This window comes from Anomalospiza imberbis, chromosome 4, assembly GCF_031753505.1.
Source record: "Anomalospiza imberbis isolate Cuckoo-Finch-1a 21T00152 chromosome 4, ASM3175350v1, whole genome shotgun sequence".
In the NCBI taxonomy this organism is placed as follows: Eukaryota; Metazoa; Chordata; class Aves; order Passeriformes; family Viduidae; genus Anomalospiza; species Anomalospiza imberbis.
Window position 1 is genome coordinate 6,103,174 of NC_089684.1, and position 18,349 is coordinate 6,121,522.

The window sequence follows — 18,349 nt, forward strand, 5'->3', positions numbered from 1 at the left end:
AATGAAAGACTGGCAAAACACCTAAGCTGTCTCTCTTCTTGCTCCTCCTAAATAAAAAGACCTAGTATAAATGTGATCAACTTTTCCTTCATTCTTTTTCACAATACCCAAATACCCACATAAGGTGTCCACAAAATAAAAGCAGTTCAAGTTCATTCTTACTCTGGTGCTTTTACACCTTATGAAATTCAATTAAAACACTGAGATGCATTTTTTCAATAGCACAGCTTGAAACTTCTTGTGAACTGTACATTTGTAGCTATCTTCTGCAGATAGTATTTCCCACTGAAGCAACAAGAAACAATCATATACTTTAAAAATTATAGGAATCACATAATCTACAATTTGATGAAAAACAGAACTGGTTTTGGGTTGTGAGGAGCTGGTTGACAAGGTAGTAGTGACAGCAGTACTGAATAACGCTCACACCACATCATTACTGCTGGTATTATAAACAGGCTCTCTTTTCTGGCTTGCAGGAAGTGAGATGGAAAATTCTAAGAACACAGTGTTGATCTGAACACAGGATTTCACTTGCAGAATGAGGACTGCTATGTTCACACTAAACACACCTATTACTGGATGCCTGTTCTTACCTGCTATTACCAAATCAAAGCCTGGGTTGAAAAAGGATCTTTTTTTTTTTTTTGTGATGGGCAATATTACAGTATAAAACAATGGAGAAGATTCTCCTACTGAACCGATTAAAACAGAAGTCCAGAGAACTGCAGAAACAGTTAAAAGTACCCAGGAAAACAAAGTCAATGACTGATACAACTGGGAATACCTCCCTCGCCTACTAACTTTCAAACCCAGTGATTTTAATCTCTCTTGGAGGGAAGGAAAAGGGAAAGTTGCTATCTTCTTTATAATGAATTCAAGCCTGTTGAAAATCAAGTTTTCTTCTTTCGGTTACCTTTTGCAGCCTGTTTAAAAGCTGCCAATACAGATCAGGATCCTGTCTAAACTAGACTGTTCTACCCACTCCATCATGCTGCACAACCAAATATACTCGCTGTAAAGCCAGGTCTTCTATTTCCCCACCCCCCTCCACAGGCAATTTGAGCAAGATAATTCCAGCACCTATATGTCATCCAAGAGTGAGATACAAAACAGCATCAATAGAGCAGCCAACTCAATAAAATATGCTGAAAAAAGGAAGCCAGTAGCTATAAACAACTTTCATACCCTTTCATAGCTACAGGCAGTCACTCGGGAGAAACAAATTCTGGTTTGGGAAATTTTTGCAAGTTCAATATTCAGGCATTTTCCCTAGGACTTCTCTGGTTGCTACTGGCCTTGATACCAAAAATTCTGCAAGAACAAGTACAGAAGCACAATTTTCTGAAACTCTTAGAGAAGCTTTTAACCCTTGTTTCTGCTTCCTGACCTATCTAATTCATCTAGAAAAAAAGACCTATAAATGAAAGTGTTCAGTTTAAGTTCAGGGACTCAGGTCTCAGTTTCAATGGTCATTATCCTTTTTCCCTCTTCTGATAAAAATTAAACCCAATGGTTGGACAGAATTGCATGAAGTATTAATTAGTTACTTCTTACAAGAGGCAATCTATATTTCCAAGCTAAGATTTACATCTACACCACCAAACCCATCAGATATCCAGTTTTTGGTAATTTAATAGTAGTTTTGTCATTTAAACTAATGGAAAGTATAATGTCTTTCAAGGAAAAAAATACTATTAATACTGTGTTATTTAGCAATTCTTGCACAAGCTCTAACTTAGCTGACAATTTTTGGTCATGACTGATACTGTCTGGCCACTTCCAACTAAAAAAAAGCATGCGTAAAAGCACGTAAAAGCATGCTTAGGGGGATCCAAGAGTAACTGTACCTGAGATTTTTTCAGCACTGCTTTACTTGAGTCATAGCCCAGAATTTGGATTTGATTCTTTTTAATGCTGTTCACAGAGATAGTCAACAACCTGCTATAAGATATAAAGCAGAGTCATGCTAACGAACCTTCCAGAAAACTGAAAAGAAACCCTTAATTTTTGGAGGTTTTCTACAACGCTTAGTAAAATAGAATCTTTCTGGTCTTCTGATTGTACTTAAATGTCTTTAAACTGTGCAAAGAATGTTACAAAGACAGTAGTTTACTCTGGGATGAACCCTCCAGCATATAAATGAAGGCCTATTGTTGTTCACAAATGAGCAGGTCATCGAACTAACCCAAGGTGATCTGCTGCATCCTCACATTTCAGCCCCCTCCAACATATAATGCATTTTGCAAAGATGTGGCGGCTATTCAATTCCAAAATGGCAAGATATTCAACACCCTTGAGGTTCATCAAGTGTTGCTAACAGGGTATAACCTCTACACCTGTGAAAGACTGGAAGCTATTCATGATGAATCAGTATTGTGTTCTGAACCCTTGTCTACTCTTGAAAGAGGAGCTTCCTGTATCTTCAGTAGTCTATCATGATACCTAGTGTGCATACAGAAAAATTACTTCAGTCACTGCACTACCAGAAAACACAACTAGAAATGTATTCAGACGCAGACTGACACTCCAATACAAATGTCAATGACAGCCTTTGGTGACTTGATCCTGGAGCACTTCTGTGCCCCTCAACCTGGACAAAGATGCAACAAACCAGCAGAGAGAACATGGAGATTTTGAATGCAAGCAGAACAAGGGGCTAGGAAGGAAAAATAACCTGGAACTTAGCCCTGCAGAGATGAGTGCTTTGAACTGAGATAGAAACATGAACAGGTCTAGGTAAGATAGGCACACACACAGTCTTCTCTTTCTTTGTTATATTCATTTCTCTTTGATTTTACTCCTAATGCCGTGAAGAAAAGAGACACTCTGGATCCCCACACTCATAGGTCCCAACAGCCAGGAAGAACAACGGTACTCAACTGCAGTTCGGTCAGCTGAACGCACAAGCAGTGCTCAGGACCCTGCCCCCAGCTCGGTCTAACAGTGAACTCGTGGGCATGCAGAAAATGTCTCGGTACCTGGTGGGCAACGACCAGGCATACATGTGACACAAAACACAGGCATGGGCACAGCACTGTATGTGAGCTAATACCACACATACAACTGCAGGAATGAAAACCAGGGCTCTACAGGAGAGAAGAGCTTGTCTTTTGTATTCTTTTAGGCAAGAAACCAGGGAGAAAACAAAATGAAGTAGAAAGTGTGTAAAAATGACTGGTCCGTGAACTTGAACCAAATTTGTGGTCTGAAGACACAGGACACTTAGATCCTTCCCCCATGTCAGGATGCAGTGAAAGTTCCTAATTCTCTGTCAAGGTAAGTGGACGCCACAGAGACCAAAAGGGACTGGAAAGACACAGTGAGCCCAACAGAAACCTCCCAAGCAATAAAGCAGACACAGCCCCTGAACTAACTGAACAGAGTGACCCTCTCAGGGTTCACCAGTTCACCACAGACTGAAGCAAAAGAGACAGAGCAGCATCCAGGAGGTAAAGCTGGTTCTACTAGCCATTGACACCCATCCACTCTCAGTTTTTATTGTCCCAGCGATGGGTCTGGCCTAAAACAACATAAAACTACTCAGAAGGCAGGGAAGCAAAGAGATCACATTACTGTTAAGAAGATATATGGGAAGGTGTTTCTTAATACCACATTAAAAAAAAAAAAAAAGATGATGCAATACTGGTTATTCCATTAAATATTAATTAAAATACAGCTGCTTTCAAGCTACAACACCATCTTTTAGATAACTGAATTAAGGGACAGGAGAACTGAATAAGCTTTGTGTGTATCTGGCACTTCTCAGTTACGTTAAACTGAGTTCTTCAGTTCATGTGTAATTATCTCCAAATACTAATCTTTAGATTTAGAGGTTCAAGCTTAAAAAAAAATACTTAGGACTTTTTAAATTTGCTCAGATGACTCCCAAGATCCTTCTTACTGTTCAAGGAGCTTGAAGAGTTTGTCCTAGACCTTTCATCAAACATTCCTGAAAGAGAGAATAAGGTTACCTTTTCCTCCTACAAATTTTAATTTGCATACAGATACCATCAGTTGGATAGCAGGGTTACATACTTCTCTCCTTTCCCTTCTACTTGAACTTGGTAATCAAACTCCAGTAACAGCAGGCAATACTGAGACTGAATTTTACTCTTCAGCTTTGAAGGACTGAAACCTCTGCAAGGAAAATGTAAAGCAAAGAGCAGTAAAGTAACTGCACGCTTTTCAAAGGTAACCTCCAAACAACCATGCTCTGGAATTAGTTTTTAGCATTGCAGAAAGCTCTTCAGACATTCCTTCATGCTGTGACTGTCACCCTAGACCACCTCCATCACAAACTGACATGTTACCTCCAACACCAAAATTGCCAATTAAAGTAAATGAAGCAGTCTGCAGGAAAAGTTATTTCTTTCAAAAGCATTATTCAGTTCTGGTAATATTTAATGGCTGGGTCAATCACAGGGTGCAGCTCCTCTCTCTTAAAACAAAATCCAGGACTTGCTTTTGTATTTAGACGGGAAAAGGGGAAAAAAATGCAAGAAGCTTCCAATATTTGAAAAGCTATATATATGATTTCATTTAACTGTTTGGAGATCTCCTAAGTTGCATTACATTTTATCCTGCTTGGCAGTTGCATATGATTTCTTTATTTTCCCTTGAATTAAGCAGAAATGTATCACAAACTTCAAGTATATTTCCCCCTTTTCAGTAAGAGGTACTATATACATGTAGATGGATTGAACTGGATTCAAACTTTCAGCCTCTCTTCTCACACAAGGTCGAAGCTCTACACCGTTATAATTTTCTTTTTCAGTGTTTTTTCTCCAAGACAGTCCTCCATTGGGAAATTAATATTCGGTATGAACAATGAACTCCTTGCATGGCCTTTGAACCTAGTGGTTGCTAGGAGGCCTAAAGAAACCCTGGAGTACAGCCTATTTAATAGCACGTATCAAGAGATTATTCAGAAGCAAAAATGTGTGATTTTCTAAATTGTCTGCTTTTTTCCCTCCTTACTTCCATCTCCATTCATCTGTCAAACAATCTTTAGATTTCATATGAATTGCATCTGCATCAATTTCCTATAATTATGGGCAGTTTGTTCCCCAAGTATTGAAAATGTGACTGGCCAGCCACCAATGCTGCTTCAAATCAAGCAAATATCAAACTGCTCCTTACTCAGTTTTACTGAAAAGGCTGCTTAAAATCAGATGTGCTTCACCACTGTAGCATGAGGTTTGCACTTCCATTATAAATATGCTTCTGCTTAGAGACTGTATTTTCCTCATACAAAACACCATGGCATTAACTGCAGCACCATTACTCAGTATTTCTCTGTGCTGAAAGAAATATATATAGCTTCTCCATGCTCAATTCAGGCATACTTGAATATTAACATTTCAAGCTTTTTAACATCTTACTGAAGGTTGTCTGATTGCATGCATTTCCGTATTTCCCCAAGCATAGAAATTGAGGCAAAACCCCAAGGTTTCTTTCCCACCCTCCACCCCCATTCCGAACAGTGAGGCATTTAATTAAAAGATAACCACAACAATGTTAATGGTGATGAGGTTAAATGGTTGGATAAACAGAATGCAGCCCTCTGAAAAGCCCATGTGTTTCGGGACGCTTTCTCCCCTACAACACTCTGGGTGACAAAGAAAGTATTTGTATTCCTGATCCCCATGATTTTTACACCAGTGGACTTCCTACAAATTTCCTGCAAGGAAGAGAGTTTCCTTCAAATAGTGAGAAGTGTTTAGACACAGTAGCTATTCCTCCCAAAACTAATATTTGGAAAGGCAGTGGACAAGGATCCTTTAGAAATAAATGAATGTGGCAACTATCCATTATGAGAGAACAATTACATTTCCAGATAAAAGCCTAATAAGCTGCTGTTAGGGTTAAAAAAACCAACAACAACAACAAAAAACCCAACAAAACCAACAAATATTTGCTGATTTTAATTTTCATTGTGTTCTTCCTCCAAAAACTTCAGCAAATTAGTAAAACTTGACATTTGTTCTTCATCTTCAGTTGTTGCAATTGAAATCAGTACCCTCTATATTCATAAACAAGTATTCTTGGTCTGGAGATTACTTTTAAAAATCTATAGCAGATTAAAATTCTGTGCCCCCTCCTACCTCTCAAGGACACAGGTATCTGCCAACAAATGCAGGGTGACATATCTGATTCTGCAGATTGCTGGTGTTCAACTGTCTGGTTGGCTTGTACCAATTTTGCCAACATAAAGCTTTCATAGAGCCAGAGCACTTTGCTGAGGAATTAAAAACAAGCAAGAACCACACCACTTGGCACAAAATGTTCACGTGAGCTCCTTCTCTTTTAAATATGGGCTTTCACACTGAAAGAAAGGCATAAAAAGTACTGACTTCAACAGATCTGACACAGGGTATCTTACACTGGGAATATCAGGACATTCACCCAGAACAAGAAAATCTTTGCAGTGTTGTCACATTCAGCTTTCCAGACACTTTCAGGTCCTGCAGCACCAATGGAACAAGTCAACCACTCCACCAACACAACCATTCTCCTCTTCTTCAGCTGTTCAAGCATAAATTATCCTTGTTGTTTCCACTCACTATGTGACTTCCCAGGAAGCAGAGCACCAATTGCCAAAATGGCACAATACTCTTACACAGGAAGATTTTTCAATAAAATTGAAAATTCGTATTATTTCTCTTGTACTTGGTCATTAAAGAAAAAAACAGTCACAAGACATTTTTAAAACATGAAAAAGCAATCCTGACTAAAGAGATATGTTTATTAGGGCCAGAGACAGGAAAGTGAACATGTATCTGAAAACCACAATCTTTGCCTCAACCTTTGCAGCAGAAATGGGGCGGGAGGGGACAGCAGTACAGGGCTGGAGACGTTTTCAGTAATGCATTATAAATACCTTAGTTTTCTCCTTTAAAGGAATCTGCCAACTCAACCTAAATTGTGCCTCAGAGGGAGAAACGTGCCTTTGTGATAAACTGGAATTTGCCATCATAATAATGAAACATTATGTTCTATCATCACAATAAACAGGCAGCAGAACAACAAAGGAGGTTTCCAGGATTTTCTGCCCCCAGCCCCCTCCCCATCAGCATTTCCCCAAGTCTTCTTTTGGGTGTTTATGAAATGCCTTAATCCCAAGGCCATTAAGATGCATTTCTGGATGGAGCAGATTCTACTAACAGTACTGAGGCTTTCCAAAATCTCACCAGCACTCCATCGGAGGCCAAGCGTCTCCCCGATGCCTGCCCTTCCCTGCGCTGTTTTTTGTTTTGTTTGTGCTTTCTCTTTCCCATGCACAAACATGCTGGTGCCGTGTCCATTATTTCCCTACGGCCTTCCTTGAAAGCCACTGACAAATGAATATACATGCACGTGTGTGTTCCACCACATACACAGGTCTGGTCTCCTTCTACACCTCAAAAAACAAATGTAAATGCGTTTACAGTCATTTTCACCAACACATGCCTTGCCATTGCAGAAACATGCAGCTGAAAGCCTGAGAGTCTGTAACTAGACAAGTGCGTTTGCAACCACAAGTAACCCCTTTCCTTTCCAAAATGAAAAAACACGAAAACCTGATGAGTTAACTAGAGTTAACTGCATTTAAAGAGGAATGTGTGGGAGAGCAGTAAATATCCAGCACATGCTTTTACGCACAAAAGGCGCAAAGGGCTCCATGCTCTGCACATCCAGTCATTTTCGTCTGCTCTTCCACAACAGAGATGCAACCGCTTTTCTCATACATTCTATTTCACTAGACTAAGAGATTTTAAACACCATATTGCGAGGACACCGCTGTGAATCTTGCAGACGTACAAAATGGTGGATGTATGCTATTTTTTTTTTTTTTTTTTTTGCATTATTCCTAATAACTCAGCCTCCCGATCGCAGGCTCCCCTCCGTACCCACCAACACAGCCTTCCCGGCCAGACACACATCCCGAAGCAGCCTCGCAATAAAGCTCTCTCGCATACACAAATTATGTTACAAACCTGATGTCATGTAGCCCCGTGATGCCTGGGAAATAAAAGCTGGGGGGAAGTGCTTGTGCAGTCGGTAGTCCTTCTCGCTGCGGGACCTCATGCGATCTGAGGCCCGGTCGGAGAAGTCGGAGCTAGGCCAGGCCCGCCGCAAGGTCGTACTCCGCGTCTTCTTCATGCTGAGGATGCCCGAGCCTACTCCTCCCGCCGCAGCATGGGTCAGGGCTGCGCGCTGCCGGGCATCAGCCGAGTGCGGCCACCGCCGGGGCGCAACCTGCGCGCATCTCGCCGCTCCCTCTTCTAGGGCGCCAGCCGCAGGTCCCTTCCTTTTTTCTTTTTTTCTCCCTCGAATGATCCAATTTTACACACGTCCCACAATGCATTACACTTCATTTGCAATCGGTCCGGCTTACAGCTCCCAGATTTGCGTGGAGGAAAGGCACGTTATGTGGCTTCTCAGGCAAAAAAAGGAATGGGGGGGAGGGGGAGCTGGAGGGGGCTGGGGACGAGAGATGTGCAGCGTGGGAGCTCGGGGGTCCCGAACAATGGCCCAATTCAGCCCGGCCGTGCTTAGCCAACTGTGAGCGCCGACACAAAAGGCCCAAACAAACGAGGAAAATCCCGCGGCCGCCGGCTGCGACCCCGACCGCGGCGCGCCCGGCGCTGGGGAGGAGGCGGCAGCTCCTGGCGCGGCGGGAGGAGCGGCGGGAGGAGGAGGAGGAGGAGGAGGAGGAGGAGAGAGAGGAGAGGAGAGAAGAGGAGGGAGGGCCCACAGACGCCTCTCTGGGCCGCGGGACGAGCGGATGCAGCCGCGACTCCCCCACCCGCCGCCACCGCCGCCTCCTTCCCCCTCAGGCCCGCGGCGCCCGGGCGGCCGGCAGCGGCCCACGGCCCCCGGCAGCGCCGCGCCTCGCCATGGTCGGCGCCGACTCCCGCCCGCCTGTCCCCGGGGCTGGATCCCCGCCGGCTCCGCGCTAGGGAGGGCCGGCGCGGGGGGGGAGGCCACCGGGGAGACAGCCGGCCCACCCGCCGCCTGCCCTCCGCCCCGCCGCGCAAAGGGCAGCCGCTGCCGGAGCGCCGGGCGCCACGCCGCCGCCCGGGCTCATGCCACTCCCGCCGGACCCGTGCTCGTCCCGCCGGGCTCCGCGCTCCCCCGCGCGGCACCCGCGTACAAAACCCCGTGCACGGCAGGGACCCGGCCCCCTCCCGCCCGCTCCGCCTACTTTCCGTCCGTCCGTCCGTCCTTCCTTCCTGCCTGGCGGTGGCAGTGACGGCGGAGCGCCGGGGCCGGGTGCGCAGCGCCGGGCACCCCGCACCGCCGGGCTGCGGGCAGGGAGAGAAGCGGGCAGGGCGGCCTTGCGGGCCGGGCCTGGCCATCGGCCCCTTCGGGCGCCGCTACCGCCCCGGGCCAGCCGCGGGCGAATGGACACAGGCGAGGGAAGGGCGCCGGGAGAGATGTGCATCCCCGGGGCACCCCTGCGCAGAGCCTGCGGGGTTCACCCACGCATCCTCCGCCGCCTTTCCCCGTCGGCGCCTGAAGAAGCGGCTCTCCCCAGGAGGGCCCAGTCAGCCGCATCGCCACATTGAAAACGCACCACACTCCACAAGGGTGTCCTGGACACCCGGCCTGCCCCCCTCACTGGCGCGAAGTGGGTTGCCCACCCTCCCGCAGTGGTTCACACATCTGCTCCCGGGGCACCCTCTTGAGTGGGGCCTGGCCACCCGGGCATTTTGTGAACTCCAGTTAACCAGAACTGTGCAAAGGGACTCTGTTCCTCTTCTGCAAGACAGCTCTGAGCACGCTCGGTGTCAGGTGCTGCCGCCGTTACCAACGGGGACAACTGCAATGCAGGGATGAGAAAATGTTGCTTTTGCAGCTTTGTTAAATTACTTACATATTTACATTTTTGTAATTAATCCTTCTTACAGTGGTTTGTGTCACATTTCTAAGAGCATGGAAAAACACGGGACTGTAATTTTCTACCTGGCAATTTTCCATAGTGGTGAACCAGAAAAAGGATGACCATCAGTGAACGACTTAGCACCAAAGCCAGCGGACCATGAGACAGTATCCCTTAGCTGCCCTGCTGCATGGCTATGGGTTAGTCACCTCAGCCCATCTGGCTGCGCTGCTGCGGGCAGCGCACACACCACAGAATTATTCAGGCATTCCTATACGGCAGTCCCTTTCATATGAGGAGAATATACGTTAATGAAACTCAGCAAGAAAGTTGAAAGCTAAATGCTAGGGGATTCTTTCTCATTCAGCCTCATCTTTTTCCAGCTGTGAAAAGCTATCAGGAAAGACACGTTTCCACTGACGCTTTGTATACTGGTAGCAACAGGAAAAAGTTAAGATGAGAAAAAAGATGGCCTAGAGCTCCTCTAATAAAAACATAAGATTTTCCGTCATGAAACTTACTCATCTAGCAATTTACTCATCAGCCTACGCAAAGCTTATAATAGAGCATGTTTTCACCCTCAGACCAGAAAAACCATAAAAACTTTTAGAATCATTCCATTTTTCTCCTTGAAGGCTGAGGTTAGAGTAGATTGGTTCGCATTACCTAGCTAAGTCAAACCTAAAAAATGTACCTATTTTACCAGCTATAGAAGCAAATTAAATTCTATGTAGGAGTATAAATTCACATTGCACTATCTGAACATTGAATGAATGATGGCTTTGCCTTTCCAGTAGTCAAGAAGTGGCTGAATATAGCTGGCCAGCTAACTTCAACTTATTGCTGAACTAAACTCAACTTTTCTTCTAGTCTAGACACAGTCCTAGATATCAACCTGTTCCATTAAAAGACAACATGAGACAAGAGACAAATAGGAATCAGCAATGAGGAGGAAAAATGAGGTCAAGAAGTAGAAAGACGAACAAAGCAGGACAAACACACAAACACAACAAACAAGGCCACAGCGATCTTTACACAGGCTTTCTGTATAATTATTCCCAAATAAAACATTCTAACAAGTATCAAATAAAAAAAGATGGGATGGCTCTGCAACTGCACACATCCCAATTCTTTTCAAGCAATTTGCCGTGCACTAACGAACTGGTGGCAGTGCACAGAAGTCTTTCAAGTGGCTTTAATTGACTTAATTTGTACACTTCCATGAATTGTCATGAGAGTAATACAGTACATATAATAAACACATGGTATCGTCTACTTATCAGTTGTAGGAATTAGACTGGTTCATAGTTGTGGGTACAGATAATGACCCGTTTTCATTGTGTGGTAATTTTAAATGAATAATAATTTGCTCCTACGACTATGAAAGGAGGAGGGAAATGAGAGAAATAAGCAACTGTAGCGGTTTGACCATCTAGCAAGGTCAATTTTTCCTTCCCACATGTGGGGAAATCTGTTTAAAAGCAATTTTAAAATGTTTTAGTATTAAGACGTTGTTCCTGTGGTCAGCTAAAGTTCCCTTTATTAAGTCTTCTCACAGTTATCTTGTTTGGTTTCAGCTTTAAGTCTTCTGACATGGTATCTGAAAGAGTACTCCTCTTTGAAGAGAGGAATCCAGAGCAAGTTTCCTCCTGCTCTTGAATTGTTTGAAGTCAAGTGTTGTTACTGGGATGAATCAAATATATAATTAAAGACCAAGTTTCAGTTTTGGCTGTTTTGTTTGGAATAAGAGCTAGAACTATGAGTGTAATGGATTTTTTTTTGCTTCAGTGGCCAAACTGAAACAAAAATATTTTCTTCATGTGATCGGAAAGATAAAATTTGAGAGCTTTAAGAAAATAAAAAAAAAGAACAAAAAAATCCACAAGATTTTATTCTGAGACATTTAAGTTTATATTTTTTTTTAATAAATGAAAATAAATTTCTGGATTCATATGGCTATGTCAGAGCAGAGTAAGGAAAAGAGTCTCAGCCATGGAAATCATCTAATAGAGTTTGCTAGAAATAAGGAAAAATTCTTCTTCCAGGCATGAATTGAGATGGTGGCAAAGCTTGTAGTTTTGGTTTTTTTTATTCATCCCTAATTGATTGGAGGGGGTTTTGTTTGGGGTTTTCATGTTTTTGTTTGTTTTTTGGGGAGATTTTTTGTTTAATAAGGGAAAGGGTAAACTCAGAAGCTTTTTGTTGAGAATCAGATAAAGTATTCATTTTTATAATTTGGTATTTAAAGTCCGACAGGAACCATCTCTATCTTGCATTACTAGAGGGAGAGGTGATGCTTGGATAAATAGACCATAGAGATCTTGGGGAAGAGGTCTGAACTAAACAAAAATTAGGCATCCTGCCTCACTCATAACCCCTAACCTTATCAGGAATTGGCAATATAATAGTACATTTCAAAAGTATAGATTTAACATTATGAATTTCAAAAAAGAAGCTTAGTTCCCTATCAGACATTACAAAGGATTCTTATATGTTCAATCACAACCCTCCTTCAGTCCCAGTTCATAAGGAGCCTGAAGTCTTCTGGAGAAACAATTCAAAATCTTTGCTTCTGAAAATCTGTTTTATCTTTTAAAAAGTGAGAAAACAAATATTACTAAGAATATCTGTTGCATGTGATCTTCATAAACACTTACTAGTTGTTGAGCAGGCCTGTTTCCATTTTGTAGATGGAAAATGTATAAAAGACAAGAACTTAACTTGCCCAGAAAATTGTAAGAAATCAGTGGCAAATGCACTGTTAAAACTTTGGGACCTCAGCTCTTATTTCAAGATTTTTTTTTCCTTATCTGAAAAATAATTATGTAGCAGAATACAATATGGTGAGCTGTACAGGTATTTCTCTGCGTGTGTATGTGCATGCGTGCTTGTATATATCGTATATAGCAATTGCTCGCATGTAATGTGGTATTTCAAGTTTCAGCTGGGACTACTTTTTTTTTTTCCTCCCTATGACAAACAAGTTTCCATAGGGACAGCAGCAGGCTTCAGTAAGAGGGTGGGCTGGTGCTACTGCCTTAGCTACTTCCTTGGCTTGGGGACTGACTGCATGAGGTTTTTCAAATTAAATAAGCACACAAGACAAATACTAAAATAAAAAAGGCAAAATAATAGGACATGCAAGGAAGAAAGCAATCTCCCTCTTCACTAAGACAAGCCACACCTCTAAAATAATTTTCTCTCAAACTATGCATTCAAAGCCTGGGTTCTCCCTTACTCTGTCACTACCTTGCCTGTTGCGCACAGCCTGATCTGGCTGCCTCACGGAGGAAATTAGAAGGGCTTCACTTTACTACTGTGAGCTGAGCTGGTGCCTGACAAGCACCCAACACCACTGAGGGAGCTAACACTCACAAGATGCCAAGTGCCACACAGAGTTTTGTGGCATCACACTGCAGGTCTATGATACGGTCCTTTTCCCATGTCTCCAGCTTCAGAAACAAGCACTACAAACAACACTGGTAATACTGGGAGACACGGGAGACTTTGCACTAAAGAAGGCCACAGTCACAGGCAACCAGCTAAAACAGGGAGCAGAGGGTCCTTCTGTGGCCTATGAAAACAAAACCATCACATTCTGTAACATTTTAAAAGGGGGAGATAGGATGCTGTGAGATTCTGGGAAGGAACTGCAGGGCTTTTGAAAGTAGGAGAGGGAGAGCGGAAAGAAATAAACGAAAAATAAAGTGGGGAAAAAAACCTGTAGTACAAGCAGTTGTAAAGCAGATGAGGAGGAAGGAGGAAAAATGGAGTGTGAGAAGAGGTTGGAAAAACGTAATCATGAACTTGTGAAAAACCCAAAGCTCATGTATGACATCACAGGCCTCGGTAATGTATAGGTTTATTAGATTTACAACTCTGCATAATAGAGTTCCTGAGAAAATACATTGCCAGAATCTCTAACATAATAATTCCATGAAGGAGAAAGTTTTCCAAGTCATAAACTCACCATTTTCATGTGTGGATTCTTTTATCTCTCTATTAACAAAGGTTAAGAACTCAGACTCTAAAGGACATGTTTTTAAGCGATCCTTTATGGGTTAAGGAGATCTGGCAATACACTGCGATTGTCTTTGTCTGTAGGAAGCACTACTTTTCTCTTCCATATTTCTGTAATCAGATATACTAGCAAGAATAAACCAGAAAACTCCCTCACACCCTTTCACATCAGTCCTTAGACTTCTGACACTAACACTATTAATTTGTCACCTCTTACTAGTACTTGTTGTTACTCAAATATGCAAGAGAAGCTAAGTAATTGTAATCCATTCTTGTGGTCCAGGTCACAAAAATAGGCAGCCTTTCTTGATGGATTTATTGGCAAGGGAAAAGTTGGGCTTGCCCAGACAACTCTCTTCTTGAAGAGAGCATTTGAGAAACTCCAGCAAAAAGGGAAAGAAATAAATCCCAAGGGCAAAGGTATAAGTAAAAAAATTTCTGAATAGAAAAAAAGAAAAATGTTTCAAAGCCTATCACAAGCAAGTCTTCAGTCTTGCTATCAGGCTGTGTTATACCATGGTAGTAATCCTGGCTTACTTACAGCACCTCTTAAACTAGTTTCAGATCATATTTCTCTCAGTGTTATGCTTTGGGAATGTGTGATGACAGGAATGCAGCGCTGCTGCTGCACACGTGCTGTAGTTCACCGATTCATTTTTCTGTGTGCTGCCTTATGTGCTGTGGTATTTATTTTAACTTGCATGACTTTTAAGAAAAACCTGTCTATGTAATGAGAAGAAAGGCTCCCCTGTTTTCGTTCTTTTTTTTCATGCCAGACCTTCTGATTGGATTTGTGCTTCCTCTGCAAAGAAGACAATTGATGCAGAAGGTTTTTCAATCTGGATACCCAAATCTACCTAAAAGCTAGTGTACAAGGAGGAACACTTGTAGGATGCAGCTTTTGTTTTGATGCATGCTTTTCCTCTCCTATTATCACTGACTCAAAGCAAGTTAGATAAAATGGTTGGAAGCTGGGCTTGTAACTCCTCAGTATACAAAAGCAACGAGAGGGAGAGAGAGAGAGACAAGCCATGAATCCCGCACAAATTTCCTCTCACATATCACAGAATTCTAAAACTTGGAGATGTGGACTTACAGCAATTCAAATCACAAGTCAATTCATTCACCGGCTGTTCTTCCAAAGGATATAGTAGCAAAAGATATGCCAAAAATGCTGGCCTCAACTTTCTTGTTTTCCACTGGTGTCACATACCATTAGTACCCTGGTATTTAAGTAACATATTGATATATGGGGACCAGCTGTACTGTAAGTTAGAATAACAGCCTAACCTTCTGCTTTGGGAGTTAAAACAATGGAGAGCAAGAAGTCAACAGCCAGTGTAGATCCCACCAGCAGTAAAAGCCACCACAAATTATCTTCCTAGAGATTAATTCCCATATCTCTATGTCTCTCTATGCCCATTCCTCCGCAGAGCCTATGTTGCAAAGATGGCACAATGCACGTGCAGGCCTTGGGCTCTTGTGAAACTTCTGAGTGCTACATCAACACAAAAAAGGAGAGTCTGTGTGTCAGACAGGTACTTTTTAAAGAAAAATCCACTAAGAAAAGAAGGCCCTTGGCAGTAAGAAGTTGGCAGTGTTGTAGTATTTTGCATCTTGCATGGCTCGCATTGTCCTGCAAAGAGGACAATGAATGTATTTGATGGGCAGTCCTAAAAGCAGCATACCAAGGGAACTAAATCCCAGCAGCTGCTATAACACTGCAGAACATTTGCTGAATAACCCAGTACTAAGGGCCCTCTCAAAATTCTTGCTTATACAGCTGTGCAATATAGTGAGTATATTTTATAGATGCACATATATATATAGCATGCACAAGAGGCAAAGATCTTTAAAACCTTAGAAAAATTGGGAGTAGCCTCTTGAAAAGAGGCTACTCCACCCTTTGTAAACAACCTCTTGTCATACAGTTACTTCCATATGTGCACGAAACTCTGCCTAAATTAAATAGGCTTTCAAAATAGTGGTTTAGTACTGAAAAGGTATGGTTTTTACCAATAAGTTTGAAAAAAATGTAAGCAAGGATAAACTTACAAATCAAAAAGCCCCAATTTCTCACCTCACAGAAGAGTAATTCAATCACTTCTTGGATATTTTACTATAGTCTCAGATTCAGAGGCTGTCTCATTGGCACATACATTTAGCTATGAAAAACCTCTAGAGAGGAATCATAAGAACAGACAAAAATTACATGACTCTACACATGCCTGATTCAAAGGCTTCCGGAAAATCAATGCAAAATCATCAGTCTGCTTGTTCTCTGGACCAGACTGCAGCACTGCAGAGTCGGTTTGTTCCTGTGAAGGTGGTACTCTTTGGTCATTGGTTTTCAGTGGGACCCTGGAGTTTGTCCCTTCTCTTCTGATTCTGCACTAGCACTCATCAGAAGGATAATTCCACTCCTGGAACATCTACCCTGACTCCCCCTGGTTACTACAGCTTGTTGCCATCCTCCACTTGGCTTTTGAAGTTCTGACATTACCCACCTGTGTGCAACCAGAGACAATTTCCCATTGCCCTGTTCAGATGAAGGTTTATGCAGGCATTACTTGCACTTGCCTCTCTGTAGAAGCTGTTCTTAGCACTTCTCCTGAATGCAGAGATTTTTGTATTCTAGTAGAGGAACAAGAAAAAGACATTTTATAGCACTAGGTCTCAAACTTCTCCCACCACCTTGTAAGAAGGTTAAATTCTTTCTCAACGCTCTAGTGCAACAAAATTATTTTTGTCTTACTAAGTGTCACCCTACACAACAGTAGCAATCTGCTAAAGCAAAAGTATCAACCACAGGGAGATCTGCTACTTTCTTTTTCTATATATCCTTCCATATTACTGTGAGGCTGTCAGTTGCTCTGTTATTAATTAACAGGGTTTTAAACACAAAGAGAGGCTTAAATCCAGGAGAGCACTGTTACCTCCAAGATTTCTGCAGGTCAGGGCAAGACCTTTGACTCTTCTGTGGAGCCAAGCAGAAGGGAGCAGCATCCAAAACCTCACCTTAGCAAAATGCTTCTAGCACAACACTGAAGTGTCACACCGGATACAAGAACAATCTCTGGTGTGAATTGTTCAACCTATAACTTTCTGACCAGATCAAGGATAAGAAAAAGTGAAACATGCAGAGATAAGAACAAGTGAAACATGTAGATGTTATGAAGAAAAAAATTCCCTTATGACAAAGGAATATCATTGTGATAATCAAAATAAAATTGTGAAATTAGGAGAAGTAAATTAATATCAAATTAGAAAATGTAATAAGAAAATGCCTTTGTAATTCTGAAAAGTGTACTCCTCACTTCTACCACAAAACTGTATTACATCCTTTAAAGCACATGAATGGCATTAGCATAGGATAAAATTTCTTTCAAAATGCTTTATGTATTACAATGAACTTTTGTAAGGCACAGAGAACCACTGACATTTAAAATTACCAAAATCCAAAAAAATATATTTCTCAAAAGAAACAAACATCTTAAGTGAGACCATTTACGTGAAAGTAAAATTTCCTAGCACTAGAACTCTATTTGAAAGAATCACGTCCAAAATTAAGAGGTAGAAACTCTAGTCTTCATTAAAACTGATCACTATTGAGCTGAACTCAATACCTACACAACCCAACTGTGGTAAATCTTATTAGTTATGGCGATCATCTCAGAAACTTTAGCAAGGAGTCACCATGTCTCCATACATAAAAATTTCAAATGCTTTGTACCCCCAGCTATTCTGGGAATCAGCAAATACTCAGGACAAACATTTCATAGATTGTTGTATAAAGTAAAAGAAACTCCAAATGCAAGGTGCTCAGCGACTTGTCTTTGATCTTTTTCTAAATGGGGGAGATGTTTAGTAACCTTTCCATCTCTCAGACAATGTAAAGTAAATCAGGCAATCTGCCTTCACAACTGGCAGAGTTCAGATTTGTCAGAGCATGATGCTGGTGTCAAATTGTTTTTGTCTTCCTTCCTCTCTAAAGATGGATCTTACTATTATCCCAGCTGATGGAACCGAGACAAAATAAACACAGACATCAGGACTGAAACAATGATAGACTATCTGAAAAGGTATTTAAGTGCCCACAGTCGTCCAAGGAGTAAAAAGTTATAAAAACAAGTACTTCTTTTTATTGCCCATATCCCCATGTCATTGCTGAGGTACTTAAAAAAACCACAAACCCTGTGGATTTCTACCCACCGCATAGTAATTACTGAAATAACAAAGAATTGGAAAAAAGTATTTCCAAAGCCTGATGCTATTACTGAACTGCCAGTGAAAAAATTCTCACTAACACCCCTTAAGTCTATCCTCCTGCACTCCCTAATCTGAACACAAAAGGTTGGGCTTAAACACCCACCCCCCACCCTGAGATTAAAACCGCCCGCAGTTTTCAGCTTTGGGCCAGCACTGACAATACTTTAAATCCTTGGCTACTGGCTTCATGAA

The 18,349-nt window shown here is 42.1% G+C and overlaps 1 protein-coding gene across 8 annotated transcripts in view; it reads right to left on the reverse strand.

The window, feature by feature from the left end:
• STOX2 (storkhead box 2) overlaps positions 1-18,349 on the reverse strand; it is a 143,538-nt gene that overhangs the window by 63,725 nt on the left and 61,464 nt on the right. The window contains exon 1 of one of the 8 annotated variants that reach the window (XM_068186975.1): positions 7,980-8,650. The exons of 5 other annotated variants lie outside the window; for them this stretch is intronic. In XM_068186975.1, the coding sequence (XP_068043076.1) occupies positions 7,980-8,145 (166 nt within the window). In that variant the 5' untranslated portion in view covers positions 8,146-8,650. Of the gene's footprint in view, positions 1-7,979; positions 8,651-18,349 lie in introns of those variants that run through there. 2 more of the 8 variants (XM_068186976.1, XM_068186979.1) reach the window with 2 other exon arrangements.